General features: G+C 40.1%; 2 protein-coding genes across 8 annotated transcripts in view; both read right to left on the reverse strand.

Moving 5' to 3' along the window:
* Nucleotides 1-11,541, reverse strand: part of anks1ab (ankyrin repeat and sterile alpha motif domain containing 1Ab) — a 38,913-nt gene extending 27,372 nt beyond the window's left edge. For 3 of the 5 annotated variants that reach the window (XM_077531000.1, XM_077531001.1, XM_077531002.1), the window contains exons 1-2: nt 11,179-11,540; nt 6,458-6,524 (exon numbers count right to left, since the gene is read on the reverse strand). In XM_077531000.1, coding sequence (XP_077387126.1) covers nt 6,458-6,524; nt 11,179-11,445 — 334 coding nt within the window. In that variant the 5' untranslated portion in view covers nt 11,446-11,540. Of the gene's footprint in view, nt 1-6,457; nt 6,525-11,178 lie in introns of all 5 variants that reach the window. The other 2 variants (XM_077530997.1, XM_077530998.1) reach the window with 1 other exon arrangement.
* Nucleotides 1-22,321, reverse strand: part of LOC144024572 (synaptotagmin-2-like) — a 400,108-nt gene that overhangs the window by 15,917 nt on the left and 361,870 nt on the right. The gene's annotated exons all lie outside the window — the stretch shown is intronic.

A 22,321-nucleotide genomic window follows, 5' to 3' on the forward strand; every position in this document is an offset into this window, starting at 1 on the left:
GGGTGAAAAAGCCAAAGATACTCCCACAAGTGCAAAAGCTAGCACTAGCTAAGGGCTAAATAGCGGACGAGGGGAAAACACTGCGGGCTATGTGGCAAAAAAGGAGCCAAAATGGCGGACGGCGCCAAGATGGCGGACCGGGCGTCACCGTTGTAAAGTCGAAACGGCTTAGGTCGAGTGCGTCTTAACTCAAGGACTCCCTGTACTTGTGAAAGTGACATTTTACGCCTTCTTAATTTGCCACACCACAGAGTAAAGTATTGTTAACAAGCCTGCCAAGTTGGGATGATTAAAAAAAAAAAAAGCCAAATATATAAAATGAGGCTTCAAAACCGAAAACTCTCTCCAAGTAACTTGCTTTTTTATGTTGACCATGCGAACAAACGTTTTCAAGTTCTCATGCTGCATTCGAGGAAGGTCGGAAGTCGGCTTTATCCTAGTTGGCTTTTTCCCAGTTCTGATCGGAAAGCGTTTGATGCGAAAATAAACAAGCAAAATCGTTTCTAGTGTGAAATTGTTTTTATTTTGGTTCTAAAAACACATTTTGAACTCCAACAAACTTGGCTTCTTGCAATTTTGCTTCATTTATTGTATTTATCTTAGCTCATAAGCATTCCATACAGTTCAATGTATAATTTCATGCATCGACATAACGGCATACTGTCACATACGTTGTGTTACGTCAAGTCATGTTGAATATTTATCTAATTTTATACTCGAGTAAATTGTGTTTTACCATTCACGGTGGTCGCCATTGTAGAGTGACGTCATCACATTGAAGTCGGGGTGCTTTTATGCAGCATTATATACAATACAGCGAGGGAGGAGCGAATCATGTCGGACTCGTGCGTTGTAATAAACTCTTGATAAGTAGTAATATTTATTAGAATAAAAAAAAAATACATATATATAATCTTACACAGAAATGGTCTGGTAAATAGCAATAAGTTGCTTAAAAGCAAGCATAATATTTTGCCTTGATTTTGAGCTCATCTTGGTTAGATGTTATTTTTTGCAGTGCGGGTTGCATGACAGGCAGGACTCAAACTCTTGTCGTGTCAGACCGCATTCTCACGTCATCCGCTCGAGAACACGCTCGCAGGTTGGATCTTATGTAAAAAAAAAAAAAGGACACGCACATTCTGGGGAGACTTTGATCTTAATAGCATTAAGCATTACTATGGGAGCTCCAAACCTAAAAATAAACATATTATGTTATACTCCACGTTGATCGTGCGGCGGTTTATGCAGGTCGGCAGATCGAATCGCGATTTTTTTGTATGGTTGAGGTAGAAAATGAGCAAACGCAACAGGGGTCAGCAAAAAAAAAACAAGCCAACACTTCAATAATTCATCACCAAGACTGAGGGACATGCAGCAAAAATGTGTGTGCGGTGATGCAACCTGATGGAGAGTAAATCATAGACGAGATCAACGTTCTCAAGTAAGAAGGAACGGAAAGCAATAATAGTCAGGAAAGGCGAGACTCAATTGTCAATTTAGAATTCCAGATGACACAAAAGCAACCTAAATCATAAGCGGATAAATGTTTTCTCAGTTATGCATTATTATGAGATTTATGGTCTCCAGAAGATGCATGAGTTATTTGACACTACCTTGCATCATAAATATCTCAAGTGGGGTACACTCGTAAACATGTTATTTTTTTTGGTGAGATGAAAAAAAATATCAATTGTGCTCTCGTCTTACTCTTAGCAGGTCGCTGTTGAGCAGTTCAATCTGTGCTGTGGGGAATTTGGTGCGCTCGGTTGTCGACCTGTGGCTGTTGTGATGGTACGTCGTGTGATTTACGTGTGATCCCAGTTCATATTAACTGTGTTGAGCAGAAAAAGTGGTCGGACTAATATGTGCAATATGAATTTACATTAACGGAACGTGTGGTGTGCCACAGGGTTAAATTCTGGTGCGTCTATGAAAAATGCATCGTCTTCAATGTTGACAAAAATTAAAACTACAAAGAATATACATTAGGTTCATTGAATACTGTTAATCTGTCTTTGGTAGGTACCTTTTTTAGAGTTTTAAGATTTATTTTTATTTTTTTTTAAATTAATTTACTATTCAATAGGGATGCACGATAATACTATTTTCAACCGATACGATAAGCGAATAATTTAGAAAGTGCCGATGTCGATAACCGATAAGTAAGCCGATAATTGTTACAAATATAGTCTCTCTAAGTCGCATGATTGCAAACTTGACCACACACATACTCAGCAATCTTCCACTTCAACACTGTGTTCCAACTATGTTTAGCATTTTTACGGTTGGAACACCCATGTAACTAGGGGCATGAAAACCAAATAAAAAGAGAGGGTGAGGAGAGGATTTTATTGATATCTCTTCTTCAAAGACAACCATGGATTTTGCCAAAACAAAACGGCCATGTTTTAAAAATGTAACAAAAAACTGTGAGGGTAACATTTTGTAAAGAAACCATGATGCACCGTCTACCAATATGAGGTCATCATGACATCACAAATATGAAACACTACCATAGGAGAGGGGAGGGGTTGAAGATTTGGGCACAACTTGGGACACAAATACAACGGATGGACCAACATGGCGTGTTTATTATTATCAGTGGATTTCTTTATTATCTGTTTTATCCGTTTGACGTCAAACTGGTCGATAATTGCCGATAATTACTGGCCACCGATATTATCGTGCATCCCTACTATTCAATCCATATAGATGTTCTTGGCGCAAATGTGCCAAGACAACGGGTATCCCAGCATGCATTGCTGCTACCTACAGCAGCCATGGTTGGCGTTATCCGAAGCGGGATTACGAAGGCTTGCAATCGGCTCGCAATCGCCCTCCTGGATAGCGAGTGAGAAAGGCCAAACGAGCGGCTGTTGAGTGGACGTCCAGTTCGATTGGCGGGCCGTGCTGCTGCTGCTGCATGTGTTACTGATGAGGTTAAAAAAAAAAAAAAGAGAGAAGAGGAAAAAAAAATCTCCAGGGCGGGGCAAAGGAGTGGGCGGGTTGTGACCCACCAATGTTGATCTGCGGCTGTGGAAGATGAGGCCGTGCATGGGCGAGTTAAGATGCTAATAGCGAGTAAGAAGGATCTAATTCTAATTCAGCGTGAGACCCCCACAGCTTGACTAAAGGGAGCTTTTTACGCCAGCGCATCCAGACAAAGCCTGTTAAAAATACCAACCGCCCCGTTCCCGTGACTTTCATTGCTTTGGGATAACAAGAGAGGATATCATTATGCACCTCCAGGAGGGAAAAGTGGGCCAAAATCGGGATATATTGCATCCTTATCACTTATTTTGTTACTTATTTTCACAGGCCACTGCAGCTACATTAAATAATAAAATTATTGTGTTATGGAATATATATATAGGGCGGCACGGTGGAGAGTGGTTAGCACGTCCGCCTCCCAGTACTGAGGACTTGGGTTCGAGTCCAGGCTTCGGCCTTCCTGAGTGGAGCTTGCATGTTCTCCCCGTGCCTGCGTGGGTCTTCTCCGGGTACTCCGGTCTCCTCCCACATTCCAAAGACATGCATGGCAGGTTGATTGGGCGCTCTGAATTGTGCTTGTGCGTGCTTGTGTTCGTCTCTATGTGCCCTGCGATTGGCTGGCAACCAGTGTACCCCGCCTGCTGCCCATAGCCAGCTGAGATAGGCTCCAGCACCCCCCGCGACCCTTGTGACGTGCAAGCGGTTCAGAAAATGGATGGATGGATGGAATATATATAGAAAAAAAACTTGTTTCCATCCAACAAATTGTTTTATCGGGATTACTAATTTTATCGTCTAAAAACAAAACAAAAACTTCATGTTTCGAAAAAGAATGGGGAAAAATTAATTCTTCAGTTACATAGTTTTCATCCACTAGATGGATGATATTATTGTATCATCATCATAGGTGACTCTCGAGCCGTGTTTGACAGCTTGCTAAAGCTACCTTGGAGCACGCTAGCTCGGTCGCTCGCCACTTAAGAGGAGACAACGTGGCTAAAACCCGCGTCTGTTTTCATGGGTAGAAGCAGCAGCGTCTCCTTGTCAACACGCGAGGAAATAAGCGGCAAAGCTGAATTAATTCAGGGAAACTGAGGACAGGATTTTATTTATTTGATTTTTTTTTTTTTTTTTTTTTTTACATCAGTGTGTGTGTGTCGTGTGTACACAAACTGCGCACTGTTGATGCTCACAGTCTCGCACTCGCTCTCCTTTAAGCTCATTTACACGCGACAACATTGCCCAAGCGATGTTTTTTTTTTTTTTGTTTGTCCCCCCCCATGTGACGCATCTGATGGGCTATTGATATCCACACGTTGTGTCGCTCCATCTTTCACACGAGTCTTCCTGAAACGTCGACTCTTTAGCGCGTGACACACATTTGAATAATGGCAGCGAAAACGCATCCCGATAACCTCCGGAGCAACAAACGTGACTCAGCTGAATGTGGGACACTCGTCTATAAATAGTGCACATACACCTATGTTATATGTCATGTGCGCGCGTGTGTGTGCGTGTGTGTGTGGTGGGGCGGAAAAGGCGAACAAACATATTGCAAATTCCCGCTTATGTAATACAGAATAACCTTGGGCAGGCCGGTAGTTATTAGAAGCAAGAATGTGCAGGAAGTGAGGCGTTTTGAGAAAAGGATGATGATAACCACAGAACAGCGCTTAACTCATTCACTCCCAGCCATTTTTGCAGAAGCAATCCCGTTCGCTCCCGGCTGTTTTACTGGATTTTGACTGATTTTGCGAGGCCCACAGAATATTGTGTTCAATTGCTATAAAAGCATGGAACCTATCAAAAGAAAGATTAAAGTCTCTTCTTTCATCAGGAAAACAAAGTATGTTTCTATCTGTTTTGCAGCAATTAGCATTAGAAGAGAGTTAAGTTTCATCAGTTTTCACAAATCTATTCAAAATTGTAAGTAATTGAGCTTTTTTTCTACATGGCCCTGGTTGATCTCCTTTGCTCTGCTGCCCCCTGCTGGCCGTTTGTGTAATAACTACCATTTCTGCAACCATTCTTTGCAGTTGAGAGGCTGCATCAAAGCCTTCTGTATGCTCTAGCATAAAAAAAATAAAATAAAATAAAAAAAAAAAAAACGTATAAATACGTCTTTGGGACACTTGGAACATAAAAAAAAAAACGTACTTACACGTTATTGGGAGAAAATTAGTTAAAGGGAGGAGGGATGCATTATATGGCCAAATTTTGACCAGAGAATTTAAAACAGATGTCCGTCATTCTGTCAATGACGGACGTCTGTTTTGTTGGCAAATAAGAGATGACGGGAAACTTTTATAAATAGACGGTCTAAGCATTGACGGAAGCGGTTCGTAATCGTCTATAACCGGGTCTGTACCAAGTGACAGACTCCCGTTTTCACTCCATGTGGTGAATTCACATTATTACGTCACAACGTCCACATTTTCCGCACCGCACACCTACGAGAATTTGTGACCTATGCGTACCACGGTTGTATTTAATGTAGCAACCTAGCATATAATTAATTAGCTCCGTATTTTCCTATGGTCTGGTGAGACAATGAAGGCAACGGGAGTGAGGATGTTGGAGGGCGGGGTTGAGGGGAGAGGGGAAAAAGACTGTAAGCTACGCACCTGTTAGCGCGATTGTTGTCTTTGTCGTTGTTACAGCTGACAGTAAACTTTTCTGTGTTCTCATTTAAGAGTTTGTTGCTAGCTCACTGGTTGGCCTCATTACTTCTGCAAAACTACAATAAGAGTGCCAGTTTACTCTCGCAGCTGAAGGTAGACTGGGCAGCCATCTTGCGTTGCCTCTGTTACTGTCAATTTACGCCAATAAACTAAAAGAAGAACTTCTCCGGAACTGCGAAACGTAAGAAAATCTCATTTTCGATATCTCATATGAGCTGGTCGCAGGATTGACGATTACGGTTAGCTTAAAATATTGACGGGTTGACGATGATGAATGACGCACCATTTTCATACATTTTCCTTCATTTCTCTGTGAAGAGTGCATGAATATTAATGACAGGAGGTGAAGGCAAACATTAGATGCGTCTCCAAATGAGGATGTCGTGTCCTTGGCGGAGGTCTGTGCTCTCCCGAGTGTCGTCCTAGCCTAGCCTAAGCACTTCCAGGTATATCTGATTATTTTACAGCCCGTATTAAAAAAAAGTGCTAATAATGCGAGCCGATGTAATCAGTCACAAGGTCGCTGCGTGCCATGCCCGGCGCATAAACCCGACCAGGCTATCATCAATGCGGCACCGAGCAATAACAAGCTCTATAAACGCTTCCTGACTAAGTCTCACTTAATCCCCGAGCCCCCACTTGTCATTTCCTATTAGCACACCAATAAATTATGCTCATTTCTCTTGGGGGGTTAGGAAGGCGGAGAAATAAAAATCACTGCGCCGCTTGAATAAAATTGGACCATTACAGGAGGGGGGGGGGGGGGTGAAAAAAAATGTTACCTGAGCTCGCCTGCTTCTTGTCGGACGTCTCGATGCCGGCGCCGATCAGGTCCATGATCTTCTCAATCTGTTGGGAAATGAAATCACGCGTCGTATTTCATTTTTATGGAAATGTCAGCAACTTTTAAATCACTTTTTAAACGTTGCGTATAAGCCAGTAATGTTCAAAAGGCTGTTTCCCTGGCAACCTGGGGCACAGGGCTCTTCTGCCCCACACAGCAAAAAAAAAAAAGACAGTGATAGCTGACGGTACTCCAATTTTGCCATTAATAATGTGCTACTAATGTCAAATATGACTTACTATTGGGTGTGCACAATCTGTGCACGAATCAGTGCTGACTCAAACTGAGTAGCAAATTAGCAAACACTAACTGTTCTAGACTCGACTGTTCCCTTTTGAGTCCGAAATTAGCATATAGCACATAGCATATCGCCGCTGCTTTGTGAAAAACACGTACATCAATTTTTTTCAATGTTTACATTTTTAGGTTTTTGGGATGTCTGCATTCAGTTTCATCTCAAAAACATAATATTGGGCATACATGTTTTTCACATAGCAGTGACGATATTGTCAGAGAGGAATGTTTGGGATGATGTGTGGAAGACTTGTACGCGCTACATTTCAGCGGTTGCCCGGAAAGAGATGTTCGTTTGTATATGGGAATATGTGGCCAGCTATCGGAATATATTTGACTGATTAACGCTCCGCTGTTGGCTTCTTACAACGTCCTAGCAACAAACGAAAAGGCATTTACAAACATGCATGCTAACTGGACTTGAGAAATTCACTAGCTTAGCACTAGCTAGCTAGCCTAGCACTAGGATGAAGCTACAAGCTAATATAACACAACAGGGATGGATTTAAAATAGGTCCAAAGAGAAAACAACATCATGGGTTCTGCTATTGGCGGTTAAAGTAAGTTATTTTAAAATGAAATGGAAACCTTTTTTTTTTTTTTGCCCAGATTGAGATAGATGGCGCGGTATACATTGGGAAAGTTTTACTGGGAACATCTTAATCAGTTGTCCCTCCAGTCGTTTGCGTGTGTGCGCATGCACTCTCACAGATGTTTTAGATTTTTTATTAGCTTTTCCAATATTCATGTATACTCGAGGTACTGGGGTTGTGCCCCGAGCTTTTCATGGTGACTCATCAAACCAAATTCCAGTCAGTAAACGGAATAAATATTTCAAACAGAGCCCCGCATCAACAGTAAACAATGTTATTGTTATATAAATACCTCTCTGAAAATGTCAATCAAAACTCGAGTATGTTTTGAGGGCGGGTTCGCTCTTGTGAGGGATCATTCAGGTGACCAAATAAGTCATTCCAGGTTCGATAATTCAATGATATTTGCACGGCTTCCTCAAATTGATCATCAAATTCTAACACCATGCTCCGCCCACATTAGCTGGCATATGCAAAAAAAAGCTTCACAATTGTTTGTGAAAATATGAGTTCTGTAAATCACTCATGGGGGGGAAGCTTTTGGATAACAACATGGCGGCCTTCTTTGTTTCATTTTTTTGTGCGTCCTCTTACGGTATACTTGACCACTGAATTTTATGTTGATCAGTACGGACTTTTTTTTTTTTTCCCCCCAAACAATTCATAGAGCTGTTTGACTGCTTCAAACCAAAACGGCCGACTTCTTGTTCACTTTTGAGCATGGGTCTTTTTTTTCAAGCATCCTGTTATGACGTCCACCGAATTTCATGTTGATTTTGTAAAGTTGCTGCCGGATGCCAATCGTTTCTTTTTGTTGTTTTTTTTCTTTTTAACCTTCCAAGATGCGCTAATTTAAATAAATATAATACACCAAATATGTACATATGAGATTGTAAATTTGGTTAAATATTTTTGTGAAATATATTATCTATATTAGATCTAAAAGTCCAAAAAAGTCATTTGAGTAATCATCATAATAATAAACATTTTTCCAGAAGGGCTTTACTCAGTCCATAATGTTTGAAAATATGTGTTTAATGTGAAATATTTCGTACTGTATGTGCGCCTCGTAATAACATAGTCGAGCACTTAAATAAATCATCACGCCTCCCGCTGAAGGGACATTTTGATGGCAGACTTCGATAAAGGTGCACTTACGCTGCATGTGATGTCATCAACTGTCTATGTGTGCGTATGTGCTATAGAATGTAAGTGGGTTAATTCAAGGAGTGAATATGAGGTTTGCGTTGCTTGGGGCGCAGTATGCCACGCGTCCCACGTGCCCGCCCGTCTGCCTTCCAAATGAATCAAGGCTCATCTTGCACAGTGTTGATGCCACCAGCCAGCCAGTGCAGGGGGCTCTTTCAAACACTAAATATTACATCAAATGAGCCTGCCGCCAGTGTGGCGCGAGCGCACGGCCACGCGCGACCGTCAGCTTTTTAGGCTGCCCGAATCTGCACTGATGACTGCAGATACGAGGCGACGGTAGCTTATTACTTGTCTTATTAAAGCTGCCAAAACAACACGCTCGCTTTGTCACTTGGTGCAAAAATAGAACAGGCCAATTAGGTCTTTTTTTTTTTTGGACCAAAGAGAGAGATGCTCCTTTATATTTAACCTTTAAGGACTGACGCAATGTGTGAGGTTCTGCCTAATTTTCATGAGTGGTTGACTGTCGGCAGATTTGCTGTGATTCAAAATTATATATACTGTGTACGTGCATATATATATATATATATATATATATATATATATATATATATATATATATATATATATATATATATATATATATATATATATATATAATAGGGGTGTTAAAATTATACTGGTGGAATTCCAGTCACAACACAGCAGGCATTTCCACGTCAAATTTTCCCAGTAATAAATGTAATAGTAATGCATATATTTTTGGAGACTGGGGTCAAGTTGTGTTTTACAATTTTAAAAATGTGCAGAATTTCACATTCATGTTTTTTTTTCCAGTTTATGTTATGCAAGTATGAAAACTTAGAAAAAATGTTTTATCGTACATTTCATTTTACATTTACAACAGATATCAAATTTGTGATAAAACGTGAGTTAACTATTTACAGGACTGTCTCGGAAAAGTTTATTCCCAGCAGTTAACTGTATATATATTTGGTGTGCATGTGTACCGATGGCTTCCCGAGATAATACACAAACAAATATTTCACTTTGTGCACAAACCGCCCGAACGAGTTGGGCACACGATCAGACAGTCGGGGAGCAGCTGCAACAACAGGATGCCCTTGAGAACAGGACACCCCACCCGACATAGCCTGAATAAACACTGGTGTCAAGGAGGGAGGGGGCTGGGGGGGGTGCATAGGCGAGGGTCTATGATGACACGACGACAACTTGTGCACAAACACAAACTTGTCCGTTAAATGTCAAGTGGATGGTCAAGAGTGGCTGCAACCTCGCCGTCGTCCAAACACAATTGTTAGCGTCGATTATTGAGTCCATATAATTTTTTAATCAGACGGATTTTTTCATTTTAATGCGTTTGAAAATGTCAAGCCAATTATAGGGCGACATAAGGACCTTAACTCATAACATTTTATATTCTTTATGATGGTCATTACACTAGAATACAAACAATCATCATATCATCAGAGTTTGCATTGGCCTGGACCTCTACCACTAATAATAACAATAACAATGAATCAATAAAAACAATACTAATGGACTCCCTCAAAACAGCATCAAACAGCTGCAGCTCGGGTTCTGACAAGAACAATGAGATCAGAACATATTACTCCAGTCCTAAAAATTTGCTATTGCTCTTGTATATAATTCAGATAAGTAGCTTTTACTGTCGTGTTAATATCATTATGATTGGACAAATATGATTATTTTTAATGATTTTAACTTAAAATGCTCCTTTAAGGGATACTTTACTTATTTAGCCATTTTTGGCAGTCAAATATTAATATTTTTCCTAGAATAAATTTTATATTTTGATTATTTTTCATGTGCAATTAGTACCTTTAAAAACACATTTTGCAACTTGCTGTCGACTGAAAATGACATAACAAGGGCTCAGGTAACCAATCACAGCTCAGCTTGTCAATGTCACATGACCAAACCTAGAAAACAGGTGAGGTGAGCTGTGATTGGTTACCTCAGCCCTTGTGATGTCATTTTCAGTCGACAGCAAGTTACAAAAAGTGTTTTTAAAGGTACTAATTGTATGTGAAAAATAATGAAAGTATCAAATTAATTATAGACAAAATGTTAACTTTTTATTGCTATAATGGGCTAAATAAGTGAAATATCCCTTTAACATTTATTGGGTTTTATTATTACTATAATATTGATCATGTTTATTATCTTATAGAAAAAAATATAATTATATAATTAATTGATAATGTTTAATTTTTATAATTTTTTGAAACCTCTTTCCGAATGGAACTGTGAATTTCCTGGCTCTTGTTGTTGAACAGCATTGATGCTCACCACTGCCCACGCTGGTGGGAAAGGGTAGTGAGCATAACACACTGAGTGGATGTGTCATGACAGCCGAGGCCCAATTAGCCCTGGATGCTACACGGAGGATGCCGGCAGTCACCGAGACGCTCGCACGCCCGAGCGGCGGCCTTCTGGCGTTACCATGGCAACCTCCGCAGGACTTCCTTCCTCCCTTTTTCCAAAACGCACCGCCCTCGCCCTCTTCCCGCACTAATCGCGAGTCGCCCCGCTTATCGGCCTCTCGTTCTCGTTTCAAAGCCAGCTCGTGGATTACCTCGTCCCACTCGGAGGCGAAGGACGGCATCCGCTCCTTGGAGGGCTGGCCCTGCTTGCACTTGGACACGGACCCGCTCCGAGCGGCGTGACCCCCGTCGTCTTCACCGAGCGGCGGCGCCAACAAGTCCGAGTCCGACTTGGACAAACTTCGGGTCAGCCTCAGGTTGACGGCGGCCGGCGTCAACCCGGCTGAAACCTCGCCGGGCTCCTTCCCGTCAGTTTGGATGGCTTTGGAGGGATCCGCGTCCGGCGTGGATAGCGCCATTTTTTTATTATTATTATTTTTTTTATGTCGAGGTGGTTCCAGAGATCTCGATCCAATATCTGTCAGTGAGTGCTGAGACTGGAAGACAAAGATGAAGTCAAGTGGAGGGAAAGGGAGTGGAAGTGGAAGTGCGAGTCAACAAGGTCCACCCTCTGATCGCATCCTGTTGCCCTCCCCTCGAATCCCTCAGGCAGACGCACTCCTTTTAGCGATATACTTTTGTGCTATGGTCACATTTGCTCCACGTAGTCCCAAAGAGGAAAGTAACAGGAACGTATTTTAACTGGGAAGCCTGAATTTTTCCAAACCCTTCCCTCCAAAACTGGAGACAAACGTTCAACCAACAAACTTAACTTTCATAAAACCTGGCCCTAACTCCCCCTAAAGAAAAACCCTACCACTATAACCAAAACATTGACGTAACCAAAGCACACAGTAAATTCTATAGAGTAAATGTGACTCTATTTAGCGTGGGACCAAATAGACTCAGTTTTAGAGTAATATTTACACTTGGTAAAATAAAGAATTGGGGGAATAAAGTCACTCAAGGGTTGAGGAACGAACTCACGACCTTCAGCTTGGGAGACTACCGCCCTACCACCTGAGCTATCCCCCTCCTACTGTTCACTTCTATCCCAGAGGGGACCAAAAACAATATTCTTGGTCTCGAAGTTACGAAGATTCCACTGTTGTATAAATTTCGACGCTATTAGAGTACAATTTGACTATTCAGATAGGGACAAAATAGACTGTTTTGGAGTAAACTAAGATTTACACTCGAAAGAGAGAAAAAAACATGTTTTAAAATGAAAATAAATAAATAAAACTCACTCAAGGGTTAAGGTTCCAACTCACGACCTCCAGCTTCACCTGAGCTATGCCGCTCCTACTGTTTGCTTTTCTCCAAGAGACCAAAGACATCGTATTTGGTCTCTTGGAGATGACGATGATTCAATCATGGAATCAGCTGCAGCTGACATGAGCGGTATGCTAGCAGGAAGCAGAAGCTGCGTGGCTCAGGGAGTAGATCGGCTTGTCTCCCAAGCTGAAGGTCGTGAGTTTGTTCCTCACCTTGAGTTACTTTTATTTTTTCCAATTCTTTATTGTACTCTCTTCCAAGTGTAAATATTCTAAAACAGAGTCAATTTGCTCCCACTCTAAATAGAGATTTGATTGAAACTGGACTCAAAGTGAGACTAAATTTAAAAATGGCGGATAAAATTACCACTAATTCCCACCCTAATCCTCTCACATTAAATTACAAAATCAATATGGCAATGTTTTTCTTTTTTTCTTTTTTTTAATGAAAAAACAAACAGCCAAATTACACTGTATTGTCTCGTCTTCTTCTACCAAGGTGAAGTCACCGTTTTGACTTGACTGATTACAAAGTGGCTTTACTAAGTCTTGAGGGGGCGCGCCAAATCTGTTGTGCCATTTACAAGGGGGCGCAGTTTCAAAACTTTATGAAAGGCGGCAGTAAATCAAGTCTTGATCAGTGCTTCCTCTTACCTCGTTAGGTCCTCCTGCTGCGAGCTAACGTCCTCTCCCAAGGATGTCCCAAGATTTCTCTCGCCGACCGAGAATCCCAGAAGGATCCCGATAGCCCCGACCCTTATTCGGAGTGACAGCCGGGTAATCAGGTTACTGGTGCACATTGAAGACGGGATGCCCACTTTGCCTTCTATGAATGTCTCTGCCAAAGACGCATGAAATGGAGGTCACTCCGGAGCGCCTTCATTTTTCAGAGGCCAGACATGATGTCACATCTGTTACGATGCGTCTGTTTGCTGCGAGGGCCGACGAAGAAGACGTTCCATTTTGCTGCACATCTGGACCAAGGTACAGAACACAGATTTATCAATTTACATTTACGACACTTAATTAACTCAGCCATTTTCACTGAAGCAACCCCCTTCGCTGTTTTACTGGATTTTGATTGATTTTTGCAAAGCCCACAGAATATCATGTTCTATTCATATAAAGACATGGAACCTACCAAAAGAAAGATTAGAGTCTCTTCTTTCATGAGGGAAAAAAATGATATTTGTATCTGATTCCGTTTTGCAGCAATTAGCATTAGAATATAGCTAAGTTTCATCATTATTCACAAACCTGTTGAAAACACTGGGGAAAAAAAGAGCTTGTTGCAACATGGTCCTGGTTGATCTCATATACTCTGCTGCCACCTGCTGGCCGTTTCTTTGTAATAACTACCATTGCTTTAAGCAACCTCTTCAGGTCAGAAGCTGCATCAAAGCTTTCTGTATGCTCTAGCATAAAAAGAAAATGTATAAATACGTTTTTGGGACCTTGTCAATATTTAAAATAGAACGTTTTTTACGTTTTTGGGAGCAAATTAGTTAAATGGCCTTGGCACAGGTTTGCACTTCATTTAGCAACATCCTAGCAAGAGTCTAATCACAACCCTTAAACAAAGCTAACCTTAAAGTGAATTCAGAGATTTGTTTATTAAAAAAAAGTAGTAAAAAAAAGTATACAGCACTGGAGTCTGACAGTTGCCCCGCCCGAGTGCCCTCGGTCACATCAGGCACAAATGCAATGTGCAGTTGGCTAGCTATGTAGCTTCCTTTAATATATTCAGTTGACGTGGTTGCTTTAGAGTGCCTCGTTGTTGGCCGTGAGTGCCCGCACGTCATGAGGAGGTGGGAATTTTGTTCTTTTTTTTTTTGTCAGACTTGACAACCAGTGAGCGGGCCCGGCCTCTGGGCTGGTGTGGCCACTTTAGAGCGCCTCGTTGTCAGTCGTGAGTGCACGTCCTTCCTGGAGAGATGCGTTTTTTGTTGTTTTTTTTACTTTTAATTCCCCTTTTTGTTGTGTTTTACACTGTATGTTTAAGCGCAAGCTACGTGTAAGTCATCTAGCATAACAACAAAGCGTTGATCTCAGAGCCATGTCGCCATGACGACCTCCTCCTCTTCATCAAGTCGGCGCTGATGCGCTTATGACGGGCCGCCATCTCCATGCACAGTACGCCTGGGCGCGCGTGCCCCCAATCAGCCAAGCTCCTCCGCATTGCTCACCTCGCGTCTCTGGTGGCCGTGACAGAGAAGATGACCCCCTTTCGCTCCCTTGGGGTGGGCGGGGGCCAAGCGAGGGAGGATTCACGCCGCTGCCAATGGTGCTGAGCCGGCAAAATACAAACGCCACATCTAATGAAACCAAGTGAAGGGAAGCACGTCCAAAGAGCTCCGTGACCGGGATGAGGATGTGCACGCTATATATATATATAAGGTTTTTTTTAGGTTTAACACAGTGGTGTCCAAACTTTTTACATTGAGGGCCACATTCAGAAAAAAATAAAAGGCTGCAAGGGCCACTTTCAGTTATCTGACAGTGACTTATTTAAAGACATCTATCAAGTAATTATATATAGTTTATACTGTAAATGATTTTTTTTTTCTTTCAAAACGGCATCATCACAGCTTTAGTATTTGCTTGAGGTTCATTGTCGTTATATGTTCACGAATTGGACCTTAGCTGAGAAGAAAGTGGAGAAAAACATTTTTGCTTCTGAAAAAGAATTAGTGAGTTTATTATTTTATTTGAAAATGGTTTCCTCTCAACAATATACAGTATGCTTTACTAAGGCAAATTAATTAATTTTAATCATTATATTGTTTTTTTTTTTTTATCACATTGATTCCCTCCACACCCCCCAATCGAAAAATCTTTTTTTTTTTTCCCTTTAGGAGCTTCCGAAGCCTGCTGACATGGCGGACACAGAAGAGCTACTTTATGCAAGAAGCACAATATGGTGAGTGATCTGGAATGTGATTGGGTTTTCATTGTCAATAAGTAACAAACACTGCTGAAACGGAAAACTCCCGTTAAGAACCGATCATGGATTGAACAGAATGATTTCATATACAACCAGGCAGGCTTTTCACTGTTTTTCACCTCTTTTTTTTTTTTTTTTTTTTTTTTTCTCCATGAAAAGTGTTATGGGACCTGTCAAATTTTATTTTTAATTGCACTGTAAACAATGGAGTGAGAGTTTAGTTTAACTCCTAGAATGTAATTTTAACATTTTTGGGTGTTAGATGGTGTCCAGAGTAGGTGTTACTTCACAATAGTCAGGTTTCCATCCACCCATTTTTATTCAAATTTTCAAGGAATGCGAAACGCTAGAAATTCTAAAAATTAGCAACAAAAAAAAAGTTTTTACACTAGGAGGTGGTGGATTTTGAAGAGTATTTAAAAAAAGGAAAATGCGGATTTTGGCTATGGAAACAGGATTTGCGAATAAACACTGACAAGGAGGTTGGCAATCCAGAAAAAGCAAAACAAATGAGCTTTTAAACATAGAAGGGCAAAAACATGCCTTGTGAAAATTAAACTGCACTAAAATAAAAAAACAAAACAAAAATACTAGCCACCAGAGGGTGCTAGAACTGCACAAATGAAAATCGCGTCAAGTCGTCAACGCACGTCGACAAGTCGCCATAATGCTTTGCTAATATGCTTCGCTAATGCTCGGTTCCGCACCTCTCCCCAACTTCCACTTGGTGCACATTGGATGAGCTCACTTCCTAGGCAGTGCTGCCATCTAGTGGTGGAAGTAAATGGGCACCAACCTTGAAAATCACACAGCAGATGCCCCATACTTTTCCCCACAGCTCGTCATAAAAAAAATAAAAATAAAAAAATGAAAAAAATAAAATAAAAAAAGATTCCAAATTCATTTGTCAAAGGCAGGGGGCGCTCTTTTTTGCTTTGGCGAATGGATTCGTACAAGGCAATGAACGAGTTAATTTACGTATGTGACATGACGACGACGACGACGACGATATATTGCATCAGTTTTAATAGATATTACGTTAAACGTACGTTTGTATTCCCAAAGCCACGGCGGGCGATAAAGTAAGGAATGTTTGCGGGCACGACGAAACAGAAATCTTTTTGGAATTATTTCAGAAGCGAATCTTAACGCCATTTTAGATAGAAAACCGCGAAGAAACGTGACAGACACCCCTAATTTCACAGCATCGCGTCTTCACGGCCTTTTCAGAGCGACATACTGTAAGCACAAACACGAAGGAGCCGGCTGATGATCCTCGAGGGGGAACGACAGCCGTGACTCATGAACAATTCGCCACACACGCCACAGAGAGGCCGCCGCCGCATACAGGAAGAAGCGCATCAAACAATGCGCACGGGGGTCGCGGCTGGGTTGCGTGCTCTGCGGCGCACGAACGCATCTTTCGGATTCCAGGTCCTATCCCGCCCACCCCACCGGCTCGTCTCCGCTGATGCGTGCCTGACACGGTGAAGAACAACTTCCTCACTCACACAGACGATCCGCCGACATCCCATGTCCCCGCGGAGGCTGAGAGCAGACCTCGCCTCGCCACATCACTGCCAATCAGGCCGGTTGAGGCAATCCAAGGGAGAGTTCAGCAGTTCTTTCGGGGTAGGCCTACAACTTAAGTATGTGTGTTGGAAGTCAAACCGTCATCACACATCAGCACATGTGCGATGGTGGCATGTCGAGAGAATTCAGTGGCTAGCAAGAACTTTCTGGAGCGGCTAACCAGTTGCTAGCGAGAAAAAGCTAGGAAGAGCAAAATGGCGGGAGCCTGAATCACGGTACTCAGCGACGACCACCAGCAGGCCCCAAGATCTACGTTTATATTTATATCTTAAAAAAAAAAATAAAAAATGTTTATTTATTTTATTTATTTATTTTATTTTATTTTTTTGAAGCAGTGAACCCAATGAAGCATATGGTCAATTGCTTGAATTTGGCTTGCATTTATTTCCCCTTCAGAGAGTCCGAATGCTCTGATGCTGACCTCAAGGAAGTAGCCGTCCTCCTTGTCCACAAAACAACATTCCCAGACCCCCACCCCCCACCCCCCACCAGGAAGTCGTTCCCCCGTGCTCAGTGGCAGAAAACCAGCGTCTATAAATAAGCGGGTAATTTATACAGCGAGTGAACGTACCGCACAACATCGACACGTTAGCGTGAAGATTGCGAGAAGATTAATTTAGCACGCTGCAGAGAATCAGAGGAGATCAAGCGTGCATGTACTCAATGTGCGGTTGTTGTGTATGTGTGTGTGGTGGTGTAAGTGCATGTGTCAGTGAAAAGGCTGGGCACTGCTCCATGTTTCCCAGTGCGCCATCAGCAGAGGAAGATGACGACAACAACCCCTGACACATTTGAATGCCTCCAGCCCAGAATTGACCCCCCTCCATTTGGAAAAAAAAAAAAAAAAGTATGTATATATACCAAAACTGAAGATTTTTAGGGAGGAACCCGTTATATTTCATATTAAAACCATCACTCTAACCAACGGAGAATTTGAGCAATGTAGATATCTTCCGATCCACGTTAGCGAAGGCCTGATTGTCAGTTGTTATCCGTTATCAGTCGCTTGGGCCTTTGCTATCTTTGACTTGATCCAGTTTAAAATTGACAAATTCACTCTGAACGTTGTTATGTTAACCCAGCTAAGCTTTAGCTAACAGTTAGCCTGTTGTTATGTTAACCCGGCTAAGCTTTAGCTAACAGTTAGCCTGTTATTATGTTAACCCGGCTATGCTTTAGCTAGCAGTTAGCCTAGCTTATTCTATTTCCGCTTCTATTTGTCACCTGTAGTGAACGTCACCTCAGTCATTTATTTTCTAATGACATTTTGGATAAGACCTTTTGTCGTCCTGCTAGCTGCTGTTTGGGGAGACAAACTTTGCTCGTGCTTGAGTAATGTCTTCTCTCTCTCTCTGGTTACACATCAAACTTTGTTGTTTTAATAATGGGTCTTGGTCTGCATCTGCCCGGCACTCAGGCTTTTAGCCTTTCCAACTTTAACTCATAGAATCTTCGGTACTAAAAGAACTTCTCTTAAAAATAGACTTTTGCCTCCACTTTGTATATAGCATTTTTGAGACTTTTTTTTTTTTTCCCCCCCCCGTTAAACTATAGTTGTGAGCTCAAAAGCCAGACAGGGCTTGAATATTCACTCTCTTTTATTACCATGGCTACAGACAGTTTTCCGTTTGAAGGGCTAAATTGAATGTCGTCTTTTAAGTTGGACACATTGGGGGGAAGAAAAAAAAAATCAATCCATTTCATCTAACATCCCCCGTGAGCAAAAAGCGGTGCAGATGAATGGATGGATAGTTCAAGTGCGAGCATGATCCTTATTTTTGAGTCCACAAACCGCTGATGAGTTGACAAGTTGGCATCCAGCTGGAAATGTATGTTACTGCCACCTACAGGATGCGAATGAAACTTCTATCAAATTGAATATGCAAATTCAAATCTGTTTTAGGAAGCCGTTTTTAACCTGAACTGGTTTGACATTTGAAGGCATTCATTCACCCATAATAAATACTAGATATAAAAGGGGTTCAAGGGGTCTTCATTAAAAAATGAAATTAAAAGTTTTTACCGTAGTAAAAGTTTTAATTATGTTTTATTTCGGTAACATTCTAGCATGTGATTTTTTATTTATTTAAACGCATTGTTCTCATAGTTACGACTTTTCCGTGAAAAAAAAAAATCTTGAAAAATTCCAACTTCAATATCAGAAAGGTATTATTTGCCCAAAAATAACTAATTCTTTTGAGATTATCTTGATAATTCACAGAAGATTATGATTATTATCTCATGAGAATTTCGTTGTAAATAATGATTTAATTCTGTAAAATTTAAGGACTATTTTATTAACATAGCACTATTATTTTTTTCTTTTAAAATGTTGACTTTATTCTTGAAATATTTCAATTTTCTCTTAAATGTTTTTGTCTTGTAGGATTACTATAGTGTTCTTATTAAATTTTGACTTTGTGCTATTTTTGTGAGGAAAAATTAGTTTCTTCTCGAGATACAGTAAATACTTTATTCTCATATGATTAATTTTTTCCCCTAAAATAAAATAACAGATAAATAAATAAAACAAATAAAATACGACTTTATTCTTGTAAATTATAAGTTTTTCCCCTTTAAATTATGACTGCATAGAAAAAAAAAAAGAACTTTATTTTTAAGAGATAAGGACTTTTTCTAAGTTTTTAAAAACTTTACTTCTTATAAAACTACAGATGTATTCTTATAAAAATTATGACTGCTCTTTTGAAATTACAACCTTAAAAAAAATCTGAACTTTTTTTAAAGGCATAAAACAGCACTGTTTTAAGATTTGTGTTTAAGAATGAATGTACGCGTACCCTACTGCCTCTTTAAGATCGTGCTTGTTCTGTGAATAGTGTTGTCTTATTTCGTAACCCCCCTTGAGACCTGGCAGAGCTCTTTTGAAGCCCTTTCATTTTTTTTCCTGTCCACTTTAAGACAACACAGCTGAGTCATGTCGTGTTGGTAGTGCTTTCTGTCTTTTTTTTTGCTAAAATTTAGCAGCTAAATCCTCTCACATGTGAACTTTAATCAAATCAAATAAAACGCGCGCTCATGTGGTAAGACAGAAAGTGTGCTGACTTTGAAGAAAAGACAGCAGCGCTAAGCAGATTGGCGCGCGGTCGCGATAACGACCGGCGCGCTTTCCACTAAATGCTAAATGAGTTTTTCACTTGTTGACTGACAGGAGGGAAAGAAAAGAAAACGCCTGCACAGGAGATAAGGCGCAAACGTGAACAATAATTGAGGCCTCGGAGGTCGGAGGAAAAACATATTTCTCCCTTTAGCTTCCTTCTGCTGCAATCATCATCAATTAAACTGCTAATTGCGCACATTCGCTTAGCTTGTTACAGTAGTTCTTTTCTCCCTCTGTATGAGAATACAAGATTGCAAGAAAAAACAAAGTCGTTTTCAAGAAAAAGCTGTAATATTACAAGAAAACACTTGGAATTTTATTCGATGTCAAATTTCCCTCGTGAAATGTTTGCTATGGAATTCTTGACACCCCTTCAACTGATGAAGATATGGATTTTAGGAGTATTTTTTTCCCTTAGAAAAACAATGTGACTTTTAACTTGAAAGATTGCAACGTTTTTATACTGTATTAAAAAAAAAAATAAAATCTTAATAGGTTATGACTTTTATCTCAAACAGTATGACTTTCTTCTATTAAATAATTGTTTTTCTTTAAAAAAATAAAATAAAATAGTAATGTAACTCATTGACTCCCAGCCATTTTCAATGAAGAAACCCCTTTTTGACAAATTTTGCAAGGCCCACATAATATTATAATATTGTGTTCTATTGCTATAAAAACATGGAACCTACAAAAAGAAAAATTTGTCTCTTCTTTCATCAGGAAAAAAAAAAGTATATTTATATGTTTCCATTTTGCAGCCATTAGCATTAGAATATAGCTAAGTTTCAAGTTTCAACAGCTTGTTGCAACATGGCCCTGGCTGATCTCTTATACTCTGTTGCCACCTGCTGGCCGTGTTTTTAAAACCTACCTTTTAGCCACCTCTTCATGTCAGACGCTGCATCAAAGCCTTCAGTATATTCTTGCATTTTAAAAAAAACAAAAACAAAAAAAACGTGTAAACGCGTTTTTGGGAATGAATGACAAAGTATTAAAAACGTTTTTACACGTTTTTGGGCTTGAATGAGTTAATTTCCTCAAATCATAACTTTTCTTAAAAAAAAAAAAAAAAAAGTACTCTAAACTTTTAAGATGAATTCTCATAACATGTCATTCCGCAATACTAAGATTCAGCAATGTTTCTATGTTACTGTATAGTGTAAACACGTGCGTGTGGGAGCACTCTCCATAAGTAGTGACACAAATTGGCAAGTGCTTTTCCTTGGCACTCGGGATCAGATGCAGCATATGTCTGAGGTGATGATAAAACATTCAAGTGCTCTCATCAGAGGTGGGGACACATGAAAAATGGAGAAGCTTTTTCCACTTTTAGCTCCTCATCGACAAACAAAAATTGGCAAATTCTTATTGATGAGCTGCAGGAAGAAAATATTACAAGAAAATATTACATTTTTCGCTTTAAAAGAATTTCCATCAATGAAATCGTTTTACAAGAATAAAGTTGCAATATTCTGAGAGGAAAAAATGACTATCAGGTGAAATGACGCATTTATTCAGGAAAGTATATTCTCGTAAGATTTTTTTGTTGTCAAAAAAATTACATCTATTCTCGTAAGACTAATTTACTTTTTTTTTTTTATACATATTAATTCTCACAAGATTATGACATTAAAAAAATACAAGAACTACGGTAAATTACAACGTTTTGTAAAAGTTGAATCTATAGGATTGTGACTTTGTTCTCATAAAATGTTCACATTTTCAGTGTTGACTAAAAAGTAGGGGACCTAAAACTCAACCTTGGGGCATGCCACAGTTAACTTTCTTTTTTTCTTTCTTTCTTTCTTTCTTTCTTTCTTTCTTTCTTTTTTTCTTTTTTTCTTTCTTTCTTTTTTCTTTCTCTTTCTTTCTTTCTTTCTTTCTTTCTTTCTTTCTTTCTTTCTTTCTTTCTATCTATCTACAGAAAAAATCATTCTTGCAACATTATCTTGGAAAATTATTACTTGAGGGAAAAAAAATGGAACTTATTCGCATAGACCAGAAATTTAAAAAATGATGACTTCGTAATAACAAAAAAACCTAAACGTGACTGAGCTCTATGATCTCCATCTTCTGCCTCACTGAGTGCCACAAAGCACCGTTGCGGGCCGCCCACCAGCATAGAGCACCGTGTGGACACTGACTGTCATTCTCCTCTTTCACCTGCTACCGCTGCTGCTACATGAACATGTTTTATAAATAAGTGTGTTAAATATTCATATGTCAGCATCTGCACCCAAACGCAGACTGCTAACTTTTCCTAAAGTCACCAGGACCAGAGAGAAATTATGTAACACTTTTGCAATTATTACCATAACATGTATTGTTGTGGTTTTAGAGGACACAGTAAGTAATAT

Source organism: Festucalex cinctus, chromosome 8 (assembly GCF_051991245.1).
Source record: "Festucalex cinctus isolate MCC-2025b chromosome 8, RoL_Fcin_1.0, whole genome shotgun sequence".
NCBI lineage: Eukaryota > Metazoa > Chordata > Actinopteri > Syngnathiformes > Syngnathidae > Festucalex > Festucalex cinctus.